The following is a 24,828-nucleotide window of genomic DNA, read 5'->3' on the forward strand; positions in this document are numbered from 1 at the left end:
TATCAATAAACATTTACTTTTTTGTTAAGCAATTTCAAATTATTAAAAATAATTTTTATTTATTCACAGAATTTTCATCGATATATCGTTTCGCTACTTGCCGGCAATATCTGGCTGTACATTTCTCACATCTCCAACTCCGTTCGGTCAGCTGTTTAACCAATTTTGTTATGAAATTTGTTTGAGTTCCGGACTGAAAATGCTGCGTTTACTAACAAAAACAAGAGTGTTGCGGTGAATTATTATAAACATAAAGGCATAAAATATTACGGGTAATAATCGCTTGTTTACGCAGGCAACTGGTGCAAGATACAGGCGCTACTCCGCATGCATCCCGCTTCTATGCAAAGAATCAGCGAGGATCCAGCAAGAAAGTGGAGGAGGACGTGGTCAGCAACGAGCCTATCAAGTTCTTCGGCAGCGAGGCTGCCATTTGGAGGGCAAAGGACACCAGAAGCGGTGGTAGCGAAGAGTCTCTGTGGTACCAGCCATACGTGATCTCCGCCAGCTTGGCCGTATTTCTCCTGTATTTCTGCGCTCTGCGCGAGGAGAGCGACATCGATCTGCGCCTGGAGGGAAACCTGTACGACCATGTCAGTGGCTTGGAGGAGGTCCAACTGACGGTAAACTACAAGTACAACAAGGAGCATGGACTGGACACCAAGGAGCAGGAGAAGCGGCTCAGGGAACTGGGCGTCGATATGGGCCAGTTAGATGCCAAATTGGCCGCGCAGTAGTCTTAGATTGATTAATTGTACGTTTTTTACTTGTCAGTGAGCCAGTTGTTTACGATTAAACGATTTTAGCAACTGAATTGTTTTAAATGATAAATTTTTTGTGTCGATTATTGATTTCTTTCTAAAAACAAAAATTAGATCTTAATAAATTAAACTGCAAAGCAACAAAATTGAAAGACTAATAGCAAGTTTTTTTTTTTTAACCATACATCGACAACTTCATCAATTTAAATAAAAATTGTATAATTTTTAGCAAATAAACTACCATAAAACCTGTACATTTTGAAATTAACATACAATCCTAGATTTAAATTTTTGTGTTTCAAAAATGTTGCCAATGCAACACTATAAAATTTAAACAAGAGTATTTCACAAAACAAAGTTTCCGATTAACATTTTAAAATTATACGAGAATTTATTATAATACCACTTGATTAAATAATAGAATCAAATTTAATTCAAGCTTAAACTTCTTTTAACGGAAACTTCTAAGCTGCCATCACTGATTGAGACCAAACTGCAATTCTCTTGACTATCGCCCACAGCTGACTGTTATCGATAGTAACAGCTGAGTTCCGCCCGCAGGTGTGCACACATTGAGATTCCGATAAGAAACCCGCAGGAAAAGTAGAAAAAGTAAACGGATCCAGACTGCTATAACTATTACCTGTGCGTTTCATGCACACCTTCGCTGACACACAGCCGGCTCCACCCCCAAAAGCAGATTCCAGTGGAAGGCAAACGACTCCGCCAGCATGGTGAGTAGACAAAGAAGCCATATCGCAGTAGCCCCCGCCCATCGCAATCGCCTGATTTGCATCCAATCACGTCTTTGCAGAGCTACGATGACGATGACTATCCGGCGGACACGTTCCCCAAGGACTTTGGCTATCGCGCTTACAACCAGGATGGCTTGGAACTGGAGCCAAATGCGACGGGCAGCAGCGAGACAAAACCGCGCATTCTTCTGATGGGAATGCGCAGGTCGGGAAAGAGCTCCATCCAGAAGGTGGTCTTCCACAAGATGTCGCCGAATGAGACGCTCTTCCTGGAGTCCACCAGCAAGATTGTGAAGGACGACATCAACAACTCCAGCTTCGTGCAGTTCCAGATCTGGGACTTCCCCGGTCAGATAGACTTTTTCGAGCCGACCTTTGACTCGGACATGATCTTCGGCGGCTGTGGAGCCTTGGTCTTCGTCATCGACGCCAAGGATGACTACAACGAGGCCCTGACCAAGTTCAAAAACACAGTGCTGCAGGCCTACAAGGTGAACCAGCGCATCAAGTTCGAAGTGTTCATACACAAGGTAATATCCATGAATTAAGCTCTTATCGGAGGTGACAGCACATTGACACCTGCTTGCTTCCCAGGTCGATGGTATTAGCGACGACTCGAAAATGGAATCGCAGCGGGACATCCATCAGCGATCGTCGGACGACCTCAGCGAGGCGGGCCTCAATCAGATTCACCTGAGTTTCCATCTGACCTCCATATACGACCACTCGATTTTTGAGGCCTTCTCAAAGGTGGTTCAGAAGCTGATTCCCCAGTTGCCCACGCTAGAGAACCTGTTGAACATCTTTATACCAGTGAGTTCGGTTTGGGGTTTTTAGCTATTGTTTTGCTTAGCTAATCCTTTAACCCTTGCAGAACTCCGGCATTGAAAAGGCCTTTTTGTTCGATGTGGTTTCGAAGATCTACATTGCCACGGACTCCTCGCCCGTCGACATGCAGACATACGAGCTTTGCTGTGACATGATTGACGTGGTCATAGATTTGTCCAGCATATACAGGCAAGCTTGATAACTTTATTGATATGCCAGTATAACACACTTTGGTTCCTTGCAGCTCCGAAGAAACCGCCTTCGACAGCGGAAGCTCTAGTCTCATCAAGCTGAACAACAACACTATACTCTACCTGCGGGAGGTGAACAAGTTCCTGGCCCTGGTCTGCATCCTGCGCGAGGAGAACTTCAACCGGCAGGGCGTCATCGACTACAACTTTATCTGCTTCCGCGACGCCATTAGCGAGGTGTTCGAGCTGCGGCTGAAGCGCCAGAAGCAGCTGGAGAACAACGACCAGGACGACGATGATCTGGTGGTCGGGCAGACCCGGATTCGCCATGGCCACGACGCAGCTGGGATGTCGCGGGCGCAGCCGATCAATTAGGCGCACTCCATCCCCCAAGCGGCGAGCCCCATTTATTTACCCCTATGCTAGCTTCTCTGTGGACACTTCGATTCCAATTTGTACGTTTCTCTTCCGTTATATCTGCTGTTACTTTTGTCTACTGATACGTTAAGTCGCGACTCTCACAGAGCAGCGTAACAAATTGCCCAGCGGTTGAAATTAATGATAATACTACCAATAAATATGTCTATTTTTAAATACAAACGTGGGTGGGATTTTAACGCATCCTTTTTTGTATTACGGATTTTCTTTTGGGTGAAAAGATGGCTTTTCGTTTTCAAAACGAATTTGGATTTGATCGGTCTGTGTTTTAGCTCTATATACTTTGTACATAAACCTGTTCATACATTTTTTCTATTACACCCCGTAAAGTAAGACTATTTTCTTCTTTTAACCGCAATATCTTTTCTTTTTCGTTCTTGTAGTTACTCCGATTGCTAAATGATTCTAACACAGTGAACGTTTATCCACGTTCAGGCATACGTAGCACATTAAAAAAAATTAATTTGTACAATTACCATGCTAAAGACTTTTGTTGATAACCTATAAACGGTAATGGAATCTAAAAGTCTATGTTTTTTTTTGACGATGAGTTCTGAAAATTACATTTTTAAAGATACCGCCTAAATTCCAATTCAGCCAAATGGATTGAGTCACTACTAAAATTTCTGGAGTTGCAAGCCGCAACCCCTCGATAAGTTTACTCTAATGATACGCTTATCGATGCTTTCCCACCTCTAACGATTAAGATGGTCACACTGGAGCTCAGCTGGTGCAGTTGTTGTTTTTCCATTTCTCCAGCGCGAGGTCCGAAAATTTTCTAGCGCTTCGCGGCGATAATTGTCCGAGGGATACTTAAATAACTCGTCTGTTTAATTAGCCAATTGTGCGGAGTGGCCCAAATTCGATCTTAAGGCCCAGACGCTAATCGTTAAAATCACAAAAAATAATAAAAAGCAGATAAAAAGAAAGAGAACCCTGGAAAAAGTGTTTGATGTGTGTGTATTTGGCAAACAGTGGCGAAGCACTGAAAAAACCAGTTCGTTCGCAGTGAAAGAGATTCAATAACGTGTTGGGAGAAAAGAGAAGAACAAATTGTTTCGAGTGTTTCGAGGCGACAACAACAACAGGTCCGGTACGAAAAAGTCCGCTTTCCTCGCTTATTAGCGGTGCTTTCCTCGGGCCCACGATCCAAGTCAACTGGAAATCGGCGAGACCTAAAACCGGGCTATACCAAATTACCCACAAATTGATATATATGCATACACATAAACATATACATATGTAAGTGCAGCATCATCAGCATCTTAATCAAATCCAAGCAGGTGCGTACTGTTCGCAACTTTCGATATAATATTCGTCTGATCGGGTCTTTCGTCTCTCTCTGGTGCCTGGTGTCTACTATACAACACATATCATTATCTTTCGGTCATTGTTAACCACCCTACGTGGTGGAGCATCTTTGGCATTCATTCAGTCGGTTCCTCATTCATTTGCCTAACATACATTTTTTTAACCGACAAACAAATAAAGTGAAAGGTGGCGGCACGCGTTTTCCCATCTTTTGTATTGTGTTTCGCTTTGACAGCAAGGAAAGCGAAATCATTCTTAGTCATCAGGATTCGGGGGGTGTAAGAGGGTTTAAATCAAGGAGCACATAATCTGCCTGGCAACAGGCAAGACATTTCACGATAATCCCCTGCAGCTCAACGATTTTATTGATTTGCGCATTGTTTTATTTATATATTTTTTACATATAAGACAAAGAAATCGTACTTAGTTTAACCGATTTTCAAAGTATTTTCAAATTATTGAGAGATATGATATTTAATTTGTCAAACAAAAATATTCGGACATTCCTCGATTATTAGGTGTTTAAAGGACAAAAGTGTTTTTTAGTAGTGGAAAATGGAAATGGAAATCAAAGAAAAGAAACACCGCCTGACAACCGGCAAGATAAATCGCTGTTGACCCACGATTATATCGATTTTTGCAGCTGCTGGGGCGGGCTTAATTATTTTTTTTTTACCACGACAAGTGTTTCGGCACCACACCCACTTATGACAGAGGGAAAAGCGTAAACGGAAATGATTTCATACACCAAAACCCACCCTAAAAATGAAAACACTCCATGTTGCAAACAGCTTTTCCAGGTTTTATGGCCATTGCCTGCCAAAAGTCTCTTTTCCTCGCTTTCCGCTTTTATGTTGAGGTTAGGACTCCGAATCCATCTGATTTTCAGGGTGCCGGCTTCTTTGCGTCGTCGCAAAAATATGTTTAGTTTTGGGGGTGCAAACAGCATGCTTTTCGTTTTCGTTGAAATTTCACGGCCGAATTGATTTTTCCAACATAAACGTTACAAAATATTTCGCAGAAATGGCGATAATAAAAGCACCTTTTCATTTTCGCAATCAACACGCACATCGAAATAATTATTACCACTCATTGCCGTTTTCCCTCTTACAAAACTACGGTGTAAATGCGGCCAGCACGTGCCTCTACGCATTGAGTTTTCCGTTTTTCAGTTTTCATCTGCCCAACAAAATTCTCAGCTTCCCCTCGAAAAATGGGGGAACCGAAAGACGCAACCATGACCAAAGAAATTCAAAACTTGAACAATTTGTAGGCAAATTAAGGTGTTAACTAACCGTGAAGTTGGTCAGTGGGAAACCCAACGAAGATGCTCTAGCTTAAAATTTATGCAGATGAAAAAATCTTTCCCAAAAGGAGATCTGTCTAACTGTGCCAAAAAAACACAACCTTTACTTTATCAAAATTGATTAAAATAAATTAGTTTTTGATTGAATTAAATATGAAAATGTTGTATTAGTTACAACATTGTTTTAAGTTAGACTTCTAGGTTTTTTTTAGTATTTTGAAATCAAAAATATATAATATTATAATATGTTATTGTTAGTCTAAAATCTTTAAATTCCATGTTTTTTACTTGTACCTATAAGTTGTATTGATAAGTATTGACAGAATAAGGACTTCTCTAAAACTAGATCTTAATTGATTTATTGATTTCTTGGATGTATTTCCTAATATATTAAATTTGTATATATTTTTCCCTGTGTAGTCCCGGCACACGAGTCGCTCGGAAATTGTTTGATCGATTCGATTCCTTCGTCTGCTTCCGCTTCATGGCTATCGGCTGGTGCCTTTTCCCGGCCATTCGCCACTTGCTAACAGTTGTTTTCGTACGTGAGCAGCGCTCGGATACGCAGATACTCACTGTCAGATACTCAGATACTTTTCACCATGGATGCGACTCATTGTTGTCCACTCCACGCTCCCCGTTCTCCGTTCTTCAGCTCTCCAAGCGGAAGCAACTCCATTTATGTAAATTGCTTGCGTGACATTTCAATGCGACCGGGCGCTTTATGAAAAGCTGGAGCGGAATGGGTCGAGCGGGACGAGGAGCGACAAAGAATCGGCTCCATTGTTGGATCCGCAGATCTCGGAGCCAGGGTTGCCAGCCCATTATCTGCGACGCACCGTCATGCCTACAGCTGCCAATCAGTTTAACTGTGCTTTTTATGGCCGCACTTTGCGCTTTTTTATGCACACTCATAATCGCACATGTGCAATATCATTGCACTAACGTTTTTCCAATCAGTATGGGATGATATACTTAGAATTAGCGTGAATGAATCTGCATGTTTTCTATCTGTGTGATGTTCTTACTATTCCCTTTATTATCCAGATTTTTTATTGGTTTCATGGCATTTCTGTTTAAATTTTTCCCAAATTTCCATTCCGATTTCATCTCTAAATTTTGTGAACTGGTGAAATAGGCATTTAAAATAAACTAACAACATTCAGATTACCAATTTCAGAGAAATGTTACAAAAAGATAAAAGTTCATATTTGGGTTTATTTTTTTCGGGCTGCTTAAACTTGGCCCAAAACAAACTTTGCCACGGGTTTTGGGCTTTAATTCGTTTGCTTAATTTGCTTTTTCGTGCTCGCGGTTCAGCGAGGTGAAACGGTTAAATGTTTTCAAAACTGCCCCAGTGTTTTCCTTTCGCCATGTGTATATGGCTTTGCGTGTGTTCATTGTTATTTCGGTTTGCCGCCCCTCCGGTGTGTGTGCATTATGCTAACTAGACCCTAATGTCGGTTCCCGGGTGTTTTGAGTGCTCCACATTAGTGAATCGTATAATATGCTCCATAAAGGGCCATTCGATAAGTTTCAACCAGGGCTGCAGTTCAACGTATGCATGCAGTCCGAGTTCATTGCACTGGATCAGCCAGTCGTAGAGCAACGACTTTATGTCGGGACCCTAGAGGGTCTAAAAAAAAGAGCCAAAAAACCGACCATAGCAAATGAAAAATGTCAGCAAATTATGAATAATGTTGTGAAAAATTCAGGAAAATACCACAAAAAGCAGTGCATAAATAATACGTATTAACGGGCAGGGCGAACCTACATTTAAGCTTTTGCTTCGCTCACAGACCATCTGATTCATCGGTGCAAAAACGTATTACTTGTTAAAAAATTGATAATTGCTTACACAACTAAGTTTTCATTTGCAAACTGATACTTCTGGTTGACAGTAACTGAAACTAACCGCTAGTTGACATTGTTTATTTATGCATTAGCATCATTACACACAAACAAATATTCCATTTTGGTTTTAATGAGATTATTTAAAAATGGTTAATTATTATTTAAAAAAAACAGTGTTTTGATGTTTAGAAAAGATTCAACTTGATATTAGAAACAAGAGATAACGCTATAGTCGGGTGCCCCGACTATCAGATACCCGTTACTCAGATAAAGGGAGTGCGAGGGAGATGGAGATAGAAACTTTGATCACGCATAACTTTTTAACGAATGGTCCGATTTGAAAAATTTCTTCTACATTTCGATGGGTATTGATAAACACAATAAAACTGCATTTTTACTTTTCCGAAATATTTAAATTTTTAAAATCGTATATAGGGGATTGTGGGCGTTAAAGGGGGCGTGGTACCTTTTTGACAAACAAACTTGCGCTACGTAGGAACTCCTAGAATCTGCATGCAAAATGCCAATCTTCTAGCTTTTATAGTTTCCGAGATCTCAGCGTTCATACGGACAGACAGACGGACAGACGGACATGGCTATATCGACTCGGCTAGTGACCCTGATCAAGAATATATATACTTTATAGGGTCGGAAACGCTTCCTTCTAGCTGTTACATACTTTTGCACGAATACAATATAAACATATTTTGCATTTAAATATTTAAAAATGTGAAATATAATCAATAATATTATAAAAGAAATCTGAAATCTTATCTTAAAAAAAATAGTTTCGTTGTTTTTAATTTGAAAATTGGAAGGCAATTTAGATATATCATATATTTTCTGTGTATCGTTTTCTTTGATTTCATTATCTATGGCAGCTCAATTTTCTGCTCTTCTGTTTGCCTTTGCTCACAAAATGTTGACATTTTGAATTAAGTTTCACCGTTAGCAAAAGATCAGGCGGTGTTCACTGGATTTTTAGCATTCAGTCGAAAAAATTGACCTAGTCAACGGAGAGATCTACTGTTCTCTCATGCGGAGAGTAAGACTAGTTTGCAAACTTTTGGAAAGCTTTTAAACTCTTTGAATAAAGAGAAAACTCTCTTACAAAAATGAATAACTTTTGTTTAACTCATTGAGCTCTCTCTTGACACATTTTGTTTTTGGCATTGACTACTCGTGGTTTTGTTGATACTATAAACATTGGAAAAAACTATACCCAACCTTTCGGTTCCCAAGGTTTCCCAGCAATTCAAATCTAGACTTTCGGGAATGATAGTTGAACCCAGATATATGTACATATGTACAAAACGGAAGCAAACGATGTGCAAAGTACAATTGCCACCTACAGCAATTAATAAATGTATTTAAATCAAAGTTCAGCCTAAGTTAAGGGGCGTACGCTCACCTTTCTCCTCATTTTCTTGATTTGTGAATAATATTAAGTAGATAGATACTAAGTTATATACATATGTAGCAAAAGAACAACAAAGTAAGTGTTTGACAGTGCAATACTGAGAAACACAAGTGTAACTTCAATTGCAGCATCAAAAAGCACGATTAATAACAAGAATTGCATGGTGCAAAGTTTAAATAAAAAATTTTATACGCTTTCGGTTTTTGAGTATTATTCTAAATCTTATAAAAAAAACAATTAAACAACAGGAAAATTATAAATCAATCGATATTTCTATATCAAAATTAATATTTTAAGGATAAAATGATCAAAATCTAGCTGATTGGGAAAGCTAGTTCTTAGACATTTTCTAAAATCGTAAACTTCAGACCATATTTAATTGTACAACATTTCCAATGAGTGCAGAGTTGATGAACAAATATATTTTTTAACTAACATCAAATTCATTCAAAGCTTTCAAAACAGCTTTAACCTTTAGGTTATTTTGTAATATTCTGTCAGGTTCAAAACTTGGATCCGTTGGAACAACGTTAAGGATTATGTATATTTTTAAAGCGATCTTGCAAGTTTCATTCACATATTTTTATAAATAAATAATTGTTTAATAAATAAATAGTGGTCGTGTCGCAAGTATCCCACAAAAGACGAATAACTTTAACAAACATGTGTCTTTTAGTTCATTAACAGATGAGAAAGTTATTCTATTCTTCTTTCCTATTCCCTTACCTTGCGGGATCATTATAGTACGCTGTATAAAACTTGGCGACCCAATAAAAAGTCACTATCCAATTCCCCACGCGCGTGGCAATCGTGCAATGGTGTGCGTATCTATTTGGGCACGTATTATGTATTTATATAACTTTGTTTTTTCTGTAATGAAAAACAAGTCATTAATAAAACAGCGATTCTTAACAGAGTTCCAGACACATCAACTTCAAAAACTTACTAATACTTCGCTTGCTAGTTTAAGTACTTTTGCTATTGGTATATTGCACCCCCTAAGTATATCTATTCTCGATCCGTTGGGGTAAACAAGCGCACGTTTTGTTGTTTACACTTTGCTATCCCAAGCATTGGGTGTTGTTATTTTTAAGTGCACTTTTTCTGTAATTTGACGAGACCCATGGCAAATTGTTGTTGCGGCCTTTTGTTGTTTACAGCAAATTAAAGCTCTTTTACATATCCATCCCACAATATTCTACATTCTGAACGTCGAGCCCACCGATCGCGACCAATAGCAGGCAAGTAAACAAGATGCGGGCAAAACAAACAACACCATCAGCCGGCAACGCGGAAGCTAAGTTGTTTACGTCTTATCCAAGCAGCAATTAGATATCGGGAGAACGGCGAAGGGAGCTCATATGGCGGCAGCTTAGGTTCTGTTTTTATCGGAAAATGCCTAACAAATATAAAAACAGTCAGTTTAATTATAAAGAATTTTGATGAATGCACAAGTTTATAAAAACTAAATATTTTTTAAAACCCGAAGTCAAATATTTTCAAAGAAAAGGCAAGAAAACTTTTTAGTGAAATGTTTGAATGTGTAAATATCATGCCATTGACAGCAAAATTAAAAGTCTACCACAAAAAAGTATAACTTAAAGAGACCTTCGAGTTGTAGAAATGATGACAAATCAAAAAAGGCTAGACCTACATATTTTTAAAATGGGGTGTCACAAATATCTTCAAGAAATGTTAAACTGAAACTTTTAAACTTTTGAAGCTCAAGAGAGTTCTGACTTCAAATCATAGAGACTTCATCACTCATAAAGATAAGTTACATACAATACACAAATAAAAGCATAAACCTATAGAAAAAAACCAATGCTTGTCACTCTTGTAAAGACTTTCCACAATCATTTATTTGAAAAAACGAGTTGATTGAACGAAGAAATAGCTGAAATGTCAACACTGCCCTCCAGTTAATGACCCTCGTGTCATAATTTACGATAACTTTCGGGCGTTTTTCTACATATGTATGTATGCACATATGTACATACATATATGTATGCCTTTTTTGTCACCAACTTGTAGCTAAAGCAGACTTTTTTCGGATGGCGAGATCATTGATCGCACCGGTTTCGGCCTTTTCGAAGGGGCCTGCCTCTCAGCCGGCTTCCGCCTTTGGGGGCATTAAATTCTATGCTCCACCTCAACTGCGTAGTTCGCTTAGCCGGTGCCATATAGTGCCATATAGTAGTATCTGCCGATGTATGTCAATCTATATGTTCGCACACATATTCGAGTAACAGCATACAGACGAGTATTCTTGGTCTGTTAAGGCGCGAGCAACTCACGCGCTCTCAACTATTTTGACCTTGATGGGACTAGCGGCATAATCTATCCACTGACTGTTGTTTTGCTTGTTATGACACTCTGAATATATTACAGTATAGAAGCCGCTCGGACATATAAATGGGAATGGAGATATGTACTGTGAATGAAGGGGCTCGTCTCATTTTGTTGACTTGACTGGGATGTTTGTAACACGCTTTTAATTAAAGCTGCGAAAACCAGTTTTCGTCTGTGCACTGCATGAAAAAACTTCAGAGGTGCTTAACCTTACACCTTTTAATATTATCTTATTTGTTTGAAATAATTTTGTTGAAAACAATAAATAAGAGTTTTAAAATAAATATAAATGTTACTGTTAATAAAAAAAGTCATATTTCTTAAAATGGCCTTAAAATAATTAGTGAGGGGTATAAATATTTCAGCTTTTAGATTTGTTTTTTAGAGCATATCTGAAATCAATAGGAATCGAAAGGAAAATGTTTTTTTAAAATTTATTTTTTTTAATAAACCTTTTGGATCTTGATTTTATTTGTGCATTATGATTTTTGTCAGTGTTTAATCCACGCTCTTTAAGTTTATCAAAACAAATTGATCTGGGGATTTGAGTGATTTATGCCAACAAACAAATCAAAGGAAGCCTGTGGCTAACAATTCTCTATGCCTTTTTTATTTAATATACTTCTTAGCTTTAGTTGTTCAAAATTTAAGTGTGTAATTGCCAATCATCAGATCTAACATAAGTACAAATTCAAGTACTGTGCCAACGTCTTTTCCCTCATGTACGTACAATTAGCAAAGATGCGGAGGTTCATGAACTACATCTTTTCCCCAGCGGAAGTGCATGGAAGATACACATATAGAGGGGTAGGGAGGAAAGCCAACTGCCATCAAGTGGCCACCTTCGGTCGTAGGCTCAGTTCACATTGACGGACTGCTCCGGATGGACGTTGGCAGGGATCGGAAACTTTGCGATAAACCCTCGGTGCTTCCCGTATCTTTTGCTGAGGCTCTTATCTTGCAGAGTTGTCTTATCGGGCATATTCATTCAATCTTATCGCCAGCAACAAAAAGTCGGGGGAAAAGTAGTGAAAAGCAGGCAGCTCAGTGTGACAAAAATTGGTTGGACTTCAATGTGTTTTTCCGCAGCTCGTCCATGTTATGCTGCTTTGGTAGGGTAATATTTAATCAATTGATTACCATGTTTAGTAAATACTAATTATTGAGAGTGCTTATGTGTTTTAAGACCCAAGTTAAGAACTATTAACAAAGTGTTAAAGCTTTGGAACGTGTCTAACCTCAAATATTCAATGAGTGCGGCTGACTTCAATTAAAAACCGAGTCCGGTGATAAGGTGTAACCAAAGGGTACAAGATCGTTTCAGACCAATCCCAATCTGACCAGATCGATTCCTGATTCACAGTTCCATATAAATAGCCTTGGTATTTCCACTTCCCGTTTGCAATTTACGACTGATTTAAAGCGAAAAAACGATAAGATAAACCCATGCGTAACCTGGTTTTGGGTTGTTCCTCACAGTGTTAAATCACACATACACATCCCCCTAAATAATCGCTACTAACTCACCCACCTATGACTAAGTCTAAGTCTAAACATCTGCCACAAAACATACTAAACGCAACGCCTAACACCGAGAGTAATCGCCTAATCGCAAGAGCATCCCCATTTCTTCTACGCACACAGATCGGGATCAAGAGCAAGGTAACAGGCAACGGACGACACCAGCACTACATGTCCCTTAACTAGAGGCCGTTCTCCGACCCAAGGAATAATTAAGGACACCATCCCATCCCAACATGCCGCTGTTCACAAGAAAATCGCCCAAACAAGGACCCACTACAGATGGGGGTTCCCAGTTCGGCAGTCGATCCTCCATGAACTCGGGATCCTCGCAGGGCAGCCACATCAGCAATAACAATAACAACAACAGCATTCCGGAGAAGTCGAAGCCACCACTGGTTTTCCACTGTCAATTGGCCCACGGCAGTCCCACGGGCCTTATCCATGACTTCTCTAGCGTTCGAGAACTCTATCAGAAGATCGCCGAGTGCTTCGACATTTCCGAGAAGGACATACTCTTCTGCACCCTCAACTCGCACAAGGTGGACATGACGCGTCTGCTGGGCGGTCAGATAGGTCTAGATGACTTCATATTCGCCCACCGCAAAGGTCGGCCCAAGGAGATCGAGATTGTGAAGTCGCAGGATGCCCTGGGCCTGACGATCACGGACAACGGAGCCGGCTACGCCTTCATCAAGCGGATTAAGGAGGACTCGATTATCGATCGCATCGAGCACATCTGTGTGGGAGATCACATCGAGAAGCTAAATGGCCAGAACATGGTGGGCAAACGACACTACGAAGTGGCGCGCATGCTCAAGGACATAGCCACCGGCGAAACCTTCACCCTGCGCCTGGTTGAGCCGGTGAGGAGCGGCTTCCAGGGCATCGGACCGCGCAGCCAGTCGAGGGCGTCGGGAAGCGGATCGGCCGGAGGACGGAACTACGGCAGCGGCAAGGAGACGCTGCGGTTCAAGGCCAACGGCAATGCCCAGATCGAGCCGCAGTTCGATGAGGCGACGGTGGCCGGAATCGAGGCCATCAACAACCTGCTGGAGTCCTTCATGGGCATCAACGACACGGAGCTGGCGTCCCAGATCTGGGATTTGGGCGACCAGAAGTCCAACTCTATGGACTTCGCCGAAGCCATCGACAACTCGGACCTTGAGTCGTTCGGCTTCACGGATGACTTCATCATCGAGCTTTGGGGTGCCATAACGGATGCCCGACGCAAGTCCACGACCAGTCCCAAGTAATTGGGCTTCCACACCGAGTTTGCCTGCTTATTGTGGTCCAATAAAACCATTGAAATGAGGAGTTGTTCTTAGTAATTGCTATTATCTACAATCTATCTGAATATGTTTTGTTTTAGAGCCTAGTTATATCACATATCATGCTACAACCCCATATACAAACATATGTCGTCTGCCTTTGCCAATTATTTAGTTATTTGTATTCTTCACGGTAACCTATTTATTATATATATATATATATTCGCTCAGATGGACGGGAGGAAATGATGAGGCATCCATGCTATATACTTTTGGTACAATTTGTTCGATGTACATACGTATACCTATATTTTCTTAGTTTTATCGTTTAAACAATACAAATACATTTAAATTATTTAAATCATAAATGATTTTGTTTATTTATTTTAATTTTGGCTATTATTATTTGATTTGGTAAGTGTTGTTTATTTGTTTGCTTCTCAATTTGATTCATAAATACGAACTATTATTCTTTCGTAGGCGTCGTTATCTTTTGTTGGCAACCATTGGCATTTCGTATGGCATTCGAAAAATATTCCACAGTCCCCAACTGTGACGAATTATTTGCCTGTTTTTCTTTTAGCGCTTTTATTATTTTCCCACCATTTGCTTATACCGCAGTCGAGCATATTTTGACCATGGATCATTTGAGGACTCATTAGTATGCTCTAAAAGACATTTCCTGTATCGAAAACATCATCAAGATACCCTAAAAACAGTTCCAGTGACGTAGAGATCGCACCATCCCACAATGACGCTTTTCTTGGGGTCCCGGTCTCGGATCAGATCATCATACATACATACACCATTGCCTTATTTAATGCATGTATGTACGAGTGTAGAGCTTTCGATTGCACATAAACAGCTGCTGTTTGGCGTGCGAGCAGCTGATAAGCACAGTTATTAAGTCTAGCCAAAAGAGAGGGAGAGTGTGAATGGCGTGCAAAACTCATATACACAGTTGCGATCAATAAAATAGCAGTAATTCCATAATTTCCATAATCATTCTTCGGATACTTTCAGATTCGGTTGAGTTTATTGCAGAAAGAACAAATGCTGATAACATGTATGTGGCTATTTCGCTTACTTTGTTCCTAACTTGTTTCTGGAACTATCATTAATATCGTTGCTATTATTTTGAACTACGCTGTTTGTACATAGATATGCCATGGCAACTAAAGTTACATGACTTTCCGGTTTTACAGGTTTGTTGCAAAGCTTTTGCTCTCACTTGGCGCTCTCTCACTCTCTCGGGCACCTGCCTAATTCGATTAGCCGCTCTGCTCCAAAGCTCAGTCTTTAAACAGCACTCGACGGAGCAACAAGTGAACGGAAGAATTCGAGGAGTGAAGCATCTAAAAGACCCAAGAAACACACAAGAACTCTTTAATAATATTGTGAAAAAACACTGAAAATAACACGGAAAGCAGAGTGATTCGCCATAGTTTCGCTAGTGTTTTCAAGGGCATCGATTTTATACAGCTGTTGCTGCGAATTAAGTGCCAGAGGTAGTGAATTACATACCGAAAACCAACGAATTATATTGAAAATTTCCATTATACTAGAGATCGGTTGAGAACGTACGCCTGCAGACGAATTTCTTGGCAAGATTTTTGGTTAGACTTTGTGCCCGTGTTTGTTTGTTTGTCCGTTCGCCTCTTTTATTCGCTCGCATTCCCCGATTCCCTGGACTTTGATCGTGACTCAACACAAGCAGCAAACAGTCGCAGACCCAGACCTATTAAAATGCATATAATAACTAAACTCGTCGCGAAATTGAACCAATCTGATTCGATTTAATATTCGATTTAGTGTGCGAACAAAGTTTGCGTGATACATTGTGTGAATAGACCAAAATCAAGGTTCATTTTAAGTTAGTAAGATAGCTAAAACATTCCGATATAATTATCAAATTATTAGAATCTCTGTGGTTCTTTTGCCTATTAATATACATATAGCACAAGCATTAAACTTTTGTTTGAAATCTTAAGAAATATAAATATCTTGGTTGTATAAGGAGCGTTATCTTTCGAGTCAGGGAGTATTGTGTGTGTGGAAACCCGAGTTCTCCTTTGTGTCTTTGTTTGGATATATACATATGTATATACATAGCTTCTCCCGAAGTTGGCCTCATTCTGGGATTTCGTTGTTACTTACTGCCTTTACTTACCGCTGTTACTCTTGTTACCATCGGCTGATTTCCATGTGTTTCATCGAATGTTGTTTTGCTACTCGCTTCTGCTCCTCGATTCACGCTTTGCTTGGCTCCCCAGCTTCGCAGGTGAAAGTGAAGCGGGCCGCAACGCGTGACAGATGGCGTGATGTCTACCGTTCGATTGCGTGCAATTGTAGGACTCCCGATTAGATCCCCTTCTTTTGTACACGGAGCGAGATGTACAAATGTGTATATATATGTATATATGTATGTCAAAAGATCATATAGATGGGTCAATGAAAAAATCTCTGTGCGCTTATTATTATAAAGATAAGTTCTAGTTCCAAAAAATATAATTAGAAAATATAGTTTGGTTTCCTATCGAAATACAGAGTTCCTTTTGGTGGCAATCATCTTAAACCTTTCAAATCACGAAAACAAGATCCATCATTGAATGTGTTAAAAAAATATAAATCAATACCATATCAACAATAGTATTTGAACATAGCAGCACTAAGAAAGTCAAACAAGATAGGAAGTAACTGATAAAAAAATCTTGTTTTCCATATAAAACTTTTTATTATTTATTATTTTATTATCTTAATCTTTATTATTTTTTTTCAACAGATTTTCAATGATAAGACAAAAAATATAGAATAAGCATTGAATAAAAGTTTAATTAGATGTTCTAGATGAAGACGATTTGGTTTAAATTTCTTTGCAAAACAGGAAAGATTGATCGTTGTAAAACCAATATCAAACCAGAAAGAGTTTTCACTAAGCGAAACTTTTTATAAGAAGTGCATAAGCATTTGGAGACTTTAAAAAAAATCCATGTATCTTTCAGTAGTTAAATGTACGCGAGTAGATATAGTCAACGAATAATGAAACAAAGAATCTGTTTTTGGCCTATGCAGATCAATTCATGCTTATCTATGAAATTCTTTCGAATTCCCAGCCAAGGTAAATAAAATAATCTCATCAGATTGTGGGCCGTGTGAAGTGCGATATCAACGACCGTTGGTACGACTACCAAAAGCCAAATCTAGCAATTATTGTTTGTTAAATTCGCTTAATTATTGTGCAATGTTGGACATTGAACTCTATGGCTAGTTATTAACGAACTTGTATTGTATGTATTTTAAGTTGTAAAGCCTGCGTTCCACTCGATATCGCGTGATGTCTTTCGGTGCCCATGATTAATTCATACTTGATGTACGCGAATGTGTTTGTATTTTGTGGGGCTATTTATTCTGTGTTTTATCATTCGCGTACAGTAGAACACGCCACTGGCATCGGTTACCGTTGCTGATAAGCAGCGTTCGACTGGGCTTATCGCCCCAATTCATCGGTGACACTCGTAAATAGTTTTTATCCCAGATAAGCAGTAAAAAGTGCCTTCATCGGGGCCGACAGCTCGAATGATTTTTTTTACCCACCTTTCTACATTTAATCTTGCCTTGAACTTGTGGTAAATAAACTTAACCGCGTTCAGGGAAAAATTAAATGAATTACATTAATGTTATATTCGCACATTTACAACACTGGCCAGAAATATCAAAGCTTTGTTGTCGGAAAACAAATATTTTTGCATAAAAAAATCATTTTCAAAATTAGGTATTTAAATTTAATGAAAAGATTTGTTTTGGTAATTTCTTTGTAACCAATGATTATCGCTTTACCAATCAAATTTATACCAATGTATATATTTACACTTGGTATTACATTTTTTGTTTAGTTGGTTGCTATGAAGTGGACCCCAAGTGTGGAATATATTATACATATGTAGGTAGCTTCTAGCTGCTTTGTTTATAATTTTCATTTTGCGCTTGTATTTTCGACGTCACGTCCGCCGTTTGGCAACATTTCAGCGCAAATGTACCGTGTTGCCGCGGTGACATTGGTGTTGCTCCGGGGATGTTGCCTGCCGTCAGCAACACATTGCTTGTCGGCTTTGTCTCTGGTCTTTAGCAACTCACCTTGACTTTGAGCACCCAAAGTGAGAGAGAGACGAAAAGGTTAAAAATACAATTCAGGTGCATTGTTGGGGCTTCCGAGCACAGGATGCCCACTCTTCTGATGCAATTTATCTATTTTCTGCGGACGCTTGCCGTTGCCAAGCCGAAATAAACGTGAAAAAAATGGTTTATGGCCTATACAAATTACTCATGACCGTTTCCGCTTTGCCCTTTACAGCTGCCGTATCTCAGAGGCGGGTCCAAAGTCACAGAGTCGATTCCTTCGTCAATAAGCGGCGCAATTGACCGCCTGCCAATAAACATGGCTGCCATATAAGCACACGCGGCGGACGAAACCACACAGAGTCGGAGCTTTGAGTTTAGACAAGCATATTTCGGGGAGATCAAGAAGAGAAACCCCCAGCAGTAAGGAAACCCATTTTCCGAGAAGGCCAACGACCAAAGCAGATCGAAGATGAACAGCCTAGCGCGCGTCTTTAGCAACTTCCGCGACTTCTACAATGACATAAACGCGGCCACCCTCACGGGAGCCATCGATGTGATCGTGGTGGAGCAGCGGGACGGCGAGTTCCAGTGCTCGCCCTTTCACGTTCGCTTCGGCAAACTGGGAGTGCTAAGGAGTCGGGAGAAAGTGGTAAGTGAAGACATTAGTCCCAAAGAAAAAGCTTATAATATAGGATATAAACAAGAAGATATTAAATCATTTACATCATTAACTGAATATTAATTCATTTAAGTATATTTATCAGGCATGAAGAGGTTTTTGATTGAAGATTAAGTAAAAACTAGATGATCTCATCCGTATCTATAATTAAATAAATTTGTATATGCTTTATGTAAAATTAATGATATAGGCACTTTGGATATGGTAACTCATGGTTAAGACTTTGGAACTGTCTGTGATATTTAACGTCAAGTGTACACCCCTTGTAAAAGGGGTATTGCCCAGAGGGCTCATCGTTTTTATGATCATAACTAAACAAGTTATTCTGTTACATATGCAATACAATGTTGTGGGTGTCGATGTCACCATTTTAATATTGTTTAAACATTTAGAATTCTTGATGAAAATGTACAGAGCTGTAAAATTGGAGTTCCTTATTTACAGTCAATTTTTTTGTTTTTTTCGATTATTAAGGTGGACATTGAGATAAATGGCGCCCCCGTGGACATACAGATGAAGCTGGGCGACTCCGGCGAGGCCTTCTTCGTGGAGGAGTGCCTAGAGGATGAGGACGAGGAGCTGCCGGCTAACCTGGCCACCTCGCCCATCCCTAACAGCTTCCTGCAGTCGCGGGACAAGGCCAATGACACCATGGAGGATATCAGTGGAGTAGTGGCCGACAAGTAAGTGAGATTTGCTTAATTCTCCAACAGCCCAGACTCATCCTCTCATTTGCTAAACCATTTTAGAAACGCTAGCGAGGAGTTGCTCCTGCCCCTGCCATTGCCGCGACGCAACTCCATTGACTTATCCAAGGAGGAGCCCAAGGAAGCGGCCGTCGAGGGCGGCAAGTTCGAGAACCAGGTCTCGGATTACACGCAGCGCAGGTACACAATGCCTATTCATACCCATCTCATCTGGAACATGTCTTAGTAATTGCACCCGTAACCCAAATAGGCACACAGACAACACGCTGGAGCGTCGCAATCTTAGCGACAAGCTCAAGGAGTTCACCACCCAGAAGATTCGCCAGGAGTGGGCCGAGCATGAGGAGCTGTTTCAGGGCGAAAAGAAGTCGATGGAGTCGGAGCTGGATAACCAAAGCAAAGCTTCTAACGAAGCTGAGACAAAGAATGATGTCCAGAAGGTGGACGACAAAGAGAAGGAGCAGCCCAAGCCAGATTTTAGCCTCACCCCGGTCACGACCAGCGAAGCCACCAGGGAGGTGTCCAAGAGCAAGACCAAGAAGCGACGCAAGAAGTCGCAGATGAAGAAAAATGCCCAGCGCAAGACTTCCTCTAGCAGCTCTTTGGGCAGTGCTGGTGGCGGGGACTTAGCTTCGGCGGACACGGCATCCTTGGGGGTGACCAACATCGATGAGGGCGATGCCCCTATTTCCAGTGCCACCAACAACAACAATAACTCCTCGTCAAATGATGAGCAACCGTCGGCCCCTCTGGTCACCGCACGCTCTGGCAACGATAGCCCACTGAGCGAGATGCCCCTGACTCCCACAACGAATCCACGTCTGGATTTGGACATCCACTTCTTCAGCGATACGGAGATCGCCACTCCTGTGGGTGGTGGTGTCGGCTTATCAGGTCGATCTGCCGGCGGACGACCTTCTACGCCCATCCAGAGCGACAGTGAGCTGGAGACTACAATGCGGGACAAGCGGCATGTAATTAATGACGAGAACGCCGCCTCTTGGAAGTGGGGCGAGCTGCCAACGCCGGAGCAGGCCAAAAACGAGGCCATGAGCGCCGCCCAGGTGCAGCAGAGCGAACACCAATCGATGCTCAGCAACATGTTCAGCTTTATGAAGCGAGCCAATCGACTGCGCAAGGAGAAGGGCGTTGGTGAGGTGGGGGACATCTACCTTTCCGACCTGGAAGCCGGCAGCATGGATCCCGAGATGGCGGCCCTCTACTTCCCCACGCCCAGGTCCAAGGAGACTTCCTCGCCGCCCGAGGAAGATGGTGAGAGTGGCAATGGAACCAGCCTGCCCCACTCGCCCAGCTCGCTGGAGGAGGGTCAGAAGAGTATTGACTCGGACTTTGACGAAACCAAACAGCAGAGGGACAACAAGTGAGTTACCCTCAAACGTGGATCCTAATTCGATACAGTAACTTTATCGGCCTTTCAGGTATTTGGACTTTGTGGCCATGTCAATGTGCGGAATGTCAGAGCAGGGAGCAGCGCCCTCGGACGAGGAGTTCGACCGCCACCTGGTTAACTATCCAGACGTAAGTATCCTGCGAATGGCTCAGTGCTATGTTCTGTGTATGTGTTTAAGTTCCATGCACTTCACTGCGCCCCCCACGCACTGCATCCCGCCTTGTTAACCAGTCTCTTCTCATGCCACGCCCTCATTCGTACCTGTGCGCAGGTGTGCAAAAGCCCCAGCATTTTCTCATCGCCTAACCTAGTCGTACGGCTGAATGGCAAATACTACACCTGGATGGCTGCATGTCCCATTGTCATGACAATGATCACCTTCCAGAAGCCACTAACCCATGTAAGTTGGCCCAAAGCCAAGCCTTTTGTGTAGCCCGCCTTGTTATCTTCGCGCTTTAACTAAAGGATATTTGATATTCCCTTCGACCAGGATGCCATTGAGCAGCTAATGTCGCAGTCGGTGGAGGGCAAGTGCCTGTCTGGAGACGAAAAGCAGGAGGCGGCCGCCCAAGCGGACAATGTGGGTCAGACCAAGCGCTACTGGTGGAGCTGGCGGCGCTCGCAGGACGCTGTGCCCAACCATGTGAACAACGCTCATGGATTGCCATTGGGCAAAGATGAAAAGGGTAAATTTGATTGATTAATTGTAGTTAAGGGACAGCCAATCTAATAGTTCAATCTCCTCCAGATGGCGATCAGGCAGCGGTGGCCACCCAAACCTCACGGCCCACTTCTCCCGACATCAGTGATCCCACGCTCAGCAAGAGCGACTCTTTGGTGAATGCGGAAAACACCTCGGCCCTGGTGGACAACCTGGAGGAGCTGACCATGGCCTCTAACAAGAGCGATGAGCCCAAAGAGCGCTACAAAAAGTCGCTGCGTCTCAGTTCGGCGGCCATTGTAAGTCCTGAAATTCTTTCATGCTATCAACCAAATCTTCAATGATTCTTTTGCCTTCTTCAGAAAAAACTTAACCTTAAGGAGGGTATGAACGAGATCGAGTTCAGCGTGACCACCGCCTATCAGGGAACGACGCGCTGCAAGTGCTACTTGTTCCGTTGGAAGCACAACGACAAGGTGGTGATATCGGACATTGACGGCACCATCACCAAGTCGGACGTGCTGGGCCACATCTTGCCCATGGTAGGAAAGGATTGGGCGCAACTGGGGGTGGCGCAGCTCTTTTCGAAGATTGAGCAGAACGGATACAAGCTGCTCTATCTGTCGGCCCGAGCCATTGGACAAAGCAGGGTGACACGCGAGTATCTCCGGTCGATCCGGCAGGGCAACGTGATGCTACCGGACGGCCCTCTGCTGCTGAATCCCACGTCCCTGATCTCGGCCTTCCACCGCGAAGTGATCGAGAAGAAGCCGGAGCAGTTCAAGATCGCCTGTCTGTCGGACATCCGAGATCTCTTTCCCGATAAGGAGCCGTTCTACGCCGGCTACGGCAATCGCATCAATGTAAGTCTGCCTGAAGAATCATCAGATTATTAGATGCATTAGCCCTGATAAATTAATAGAAACTTGGAATGTAAATTATATTTTTGAATATGCCTCTACTATGTACCAAACTGTCTGAAATATGTTATTTAATCCACCCTTTGTAATTTCTAGGACGTGTGGGCATACCGAGCAGTGGGCATTCCCATCATGCGCATCTTCACCATCAACACCAAGGGCGAGCTGAAGCACGAGCTGACCCAAACATTCCAGTCCTCGTAAGTACCGATCCGTTGATCCCCTAGCCTAGTGTTTGCTCTAACTGCACATGTGTCTCCCATGTACTATATGGTTCCGGTGTTGCTCATTACTGAACTCATGCCACATCCGATAACGTTAACCAATTCGCAAAACAAAACCAAACCAAAGCAATCAATTCAAACAAACGCTAATTGGCTCAAGTCGAATTAACTTCATTACGTAACGCTAGGTGTCTCTAAGCTGTTTTAGTGTACTTCCTATCTGTGTAGTATCTATTCATTGTACTACCCCCTAAACGCACCCCACTCAATCAATCAATCGATCGAAAAGCCTGCCAAATCCAATTCAAGCATTTTGGTTGTCAAATTTACACAGTGGCTACATCAATCAGTCGCTTGAAGTCGACGAATATTTTCCGCTGCTAACCAACCAAGATGATTTCGATTACCGGACGGACGTCTTCGACGACGAAGAGTCGGAGGATGAGCTGCAGTTCAGCGACGATTACGACGTGGAAGCGGAGCACAGTTGCGAAGATGAGGACGATGACGAAGCCCTCTATAACGATGATTTTGCCAACGATGATGATGGCATCCAGGCGGACGTGGCCTCCGGCGACGAACAGTCGGCCGATGTGGGTCTAATAATGCGAGTCCGCCGTGTCTCCACCAAAAACGAGGTCATTTTGGCCTCGCCCCCCAAGTGGTTGAATTCCTAGATATAGCTACAGTCCTATCCCAAACCGAAGGTTGTGCAGCTTACAAATTGTGATAAGTTTTCTAAGAGAGTTAGGAGTGTCCTATATATGTCTGTGCCTGATGTGCCAGGTCAGCGAGCTTCAAGTTCGCCAACCAGTTAAGTTTCGAAAGTATTCTGCTCCCAGCAGGTCTTTATGTCTAGTTTTAAGGATGACAATTATATTACTTACCCAACAAAATATACCTTTATTTTCACTGTGATGGTAATCTTTTATTTCCGACTTCGATCGCTGAATGTGGCATGAGTTCTGAGCTAGATCCAATAGTAAAATGTAGTTAGATTATATATATTTATATATATGTAGATGATCTCTTAAAATCCGAACATTCATAGATTAAGTACCCGTAAGTATTAGTTTTCTAGAGATCGTGTTTTGAGATTTTATCTTTATTAAAAAAACGCAGTATATCCCAGGGCGTTTTTTCCCGATTCTGGAATTACAAGAAATTTAATTGCATAAGCTCGGGCTGCTGTCGATTGGCGAAGATCGTAGCATAACCATGGGCTATGGCTCCTAATGTTATACATAATCTCATTAAGCTTGCTTTTTGTTTCCAGGTACTGCAGCATGACGTACATAGTGGATCAACTGTTCCCGCCGGTGAAACACGACGAAGCCTCCGCCGAGTTCTCCAACTTCAACTACTGGCGCGACCCCATCCCCGACCTGGAGATCCCCGAACTTGAGACGGCACTGGTGCCGCCGAGCAGCAAGCTGGACTTGGCCACCCTGCGACCTATTCCCGAGAAGTGAACTGGTTCCTTAGCACCCGAACTGCGTACTATAACCATATTTATACGGATATGCAACACACTCTATATAGCAGATAGCGCTTTTAAATTGGTTTGCTTAGCTTCAAAACCTCTAGATGTGCTTACCAAATATGTAATATCTATAACTATGCATAAGCTTAGCCAGGATTCACGATTGCCTTGGTTTAATTATCATTTACCTTTCGATCGTTTCTTGTTAAATGAGTGGACTTAAGTTGTAATCAAAATTGAGTTATTATTATTACTATAGTAAGTTCCTTTGAGACTCCTGCAGGTTCTTAGAAGATGCATATTCCAAACGGCGTATGGGAGTTGTGATTTATGATTTCATTATTTTTTCGTATGTGATCAATTAAATTTAGTTTATTGTGATGAGGTTTTTTCTGGAGTTTTTATGAAAACTGTGCTTTAGACCTATGTATACTTAACTTATAGTGTTCCAATACAAATAAATGCTTCAAGTTCAAAGAAAGTCGAATCTAACCAGTCTCTGCTTACGAATGGAAAACCACCTGTCTGGCTGTTGATATATAATATATGCACATATGAGTGGACTTGGGCAGTCAATTCCCATGGGGCACTCATGTTGCAATGGAAAATTTTAGTA

General features: G+C 41.6%; 4 protein-coding genes across 14 annotated transcripts; all 4 read left to right on the forward strand.

Moving 5' to 3' along the window:
• The first annotated feature begins 100 nt into the window (after positions 1–100).
• Positions 101–831, forward strand: LOC108038035. The gene is made up of 2 exons (XM_017114744.1): positions 101–234; positions 296–831. The coding sequence occupies exons 1-2, from the start codon at positions 200–202 to the stop codon at positions 735–737; spliced, it is 477 nt and encodes a 158-aa protein (XP_016970233.1). The 5' UTR covers positions 101–199; the 3' UTR covers positions 738–831.
• A 469-nt stretch (positions 832–1,300) lies between these two features.
• On the forward strand, positions 1,301–3,135 carry LOC108038060 (ras-related GTP-binding protein C). The gene is made up of 5 exons (XM_017114773.2): positions 1,301–1,495; positions 1,576–2,046; positions 2,111–2,329; positions 2,391–2,533; positions 2,589–3,135. The coding sequence occupies exons 1-5, from the start codon at positions 1,493–1,495 to the stop codon at positions 2,908–2,910; spliced, it is 1,158 nt and encodes a 385-aa protein (XP_016970262.2). The 5' UTR covers positions 1,301–1,492; the 3' UTR covers positions 2,911–3,135.
• A 981-nt stretch (positions 3,136–4,116) lies between these two features.
• LOC108038028 (phosphatidate phosphatase LPIN2) lies at positions 4,117–24,699 on the forward strand. 6 transcript variants are annotated; one of them, XM_017114726.2, is made up of 12 exons: positions 4,117–4,215; positions 18,360–18,776; positions 19,281–19,489; positions 19,556–19,693; positions 19,764–20,894; positions 20,953–21,052; positions 21,196–21,324; positions 21,415–21,610; positions 21,673–21,884; positions 21,948–22,448; positions 22,602–22,705; positions 23,064–23,647. In XM_017114726.2, the coding sequence occupies exons 2-12, from the start codon at positions 18,597–18,599 to the stop codon at positions 23,404–23,406; spliced, it is 3,243 nt and encodes a 1,080-aa protein (XP_016970215.2). In that variant the 5' UTR covers positions 4,117–4,215; positions 18,360–18,596; the 3' UTR covers positions 23,407–23,647. The 6 variants fall into 6 exon arrangements, with proteins under 6 accessions (XP_016970215.2, XP_044317674.1, XP_016970212.2 ...); XM_044461739.1 differs by lacking the exon at positions 23,064–23,647 and adding an exon at positions 24,006–24,699 and having other exon boundaries at positions 4,148–4,256; XM_017114723.2 differs by having other exon boundaries at positions 4,148–4,256.
• On the forward strand, positions 4,121–14,376 carry LOC108038029 (PDZ domain-containing protein GIPC3). 6 transcript variants are annotated; one of them, XM_017114736.2, is made up of 2 exons: positions 4,121–4,215; positions 12,861–14,376. In XM_017114736.2, exon 2 carries the CDS (start codon positions 12,974–12,976, stop codon positions 13,991–13,993), a length of 1,020 nt encoding a protein of 339 aa, XP_016970225.1. In that variant the 5' UTR covers positions 4,121–4,215; positions 12,861–12,973; the 3' UTR covers positions 13,994–14,376. The 6 variants fall into 6 exon arrangements, with proteins under 6 accessions (XP_016970225.1, XP_016970221.1, XP_016970223.1 ...); XM_017114732.2 differs by having other exon boundaries at positions 4,144–4,256; XM_017114734.2 differs by lacking the exon at positions 4,121–4,215 and adding an exon at positions 11,807–11,938.
• Positions 24,700–24,828: the final 129 nt, after the last annotated feature.

The sequence above is a fragment of the Drosophila rhopaloa genome, unplaced genomic scaffold (genome assembly GCF_018152115.1).
Source record: "Drosophila rhopaloa isolate 14029-0021.01 unplaced genomic scaffold, ASM1815211v1 contig_69, whole genome shotgun sequence".
Classification (NCBI taxonomy): Eukaryota; Metazoa; Arthropoda; class Insecta; order Diptera; family Drosophilidae; genus Drosophila; species Drosophila rhopaloa.

What these genes read in the sequence shown, in the direction of transcription:
- LOC108038028 (XM_017114726.2), top strand. Translation starts at nt 18,597, where the DNA reads ATGAACAGCCTAGCGCGCGTCTTTAGCAACTTCCGCGACTTCTACAAT. An exon ending in AGTGGAGTAGTGGCCGACAA is followed by an intron (nt 19,490 to 19,555) that starts GTAAGTGAGATT and finishes AAACCATTTTAG; the next exon opens with AAACGCTAGCGAGGAGTTGC. An exon ending in ACCCAAACATTCCAGTCCTC is followed by an intron (nt 22,706 to 23,063) that starts GTAAGTACCGAT and finishes AAATTTACACAG; the next exon opens with TGGCTACATCAATCAGTCGC.
- LOC108038060 (XM_017114773.2), top strand. An exon ending in TGTTGAACATCTTTATACCA is followed by an intron (nt 2,330 to 2,390) that starts GTGAGTTCGGTT and finishes TAACCCTTGCAG; the next exon opens with AACTCCGGCATTGAAAAGGC. An exon ending in GATTTGTCCAGCATATACAG is followed by an intron (nt 2,534 to 2,588) that starts GCAAGCTTGATA and finishes GGTTCCTTGCAG; the next exon opens with CTCCGAAGAAACCGCCTTCG.
- LOC108038029 (XM_017114736.2), top strand. Translation starts at nt 12,974, where the DNA reads ATGCCGCTGTTCACAAGAAAATCGCCCAAACAAGGACCCACTACAGAT.
- LOC108038035 (XM_017114744.1), top strand. Translation starts at nt 200, where the DNA reads ATGCTGCGTTTACTAACAAAAACAAGAGTGTTGCG. An exon ending in ACAAAAACAAGAGTGTTGCG is followed by an intron (nt 235 to 295) that starts GTGAATTATTAT and finishes TTGTTTACGCAG; the next exon opens with GCAACTGGTGCAAGATACAG.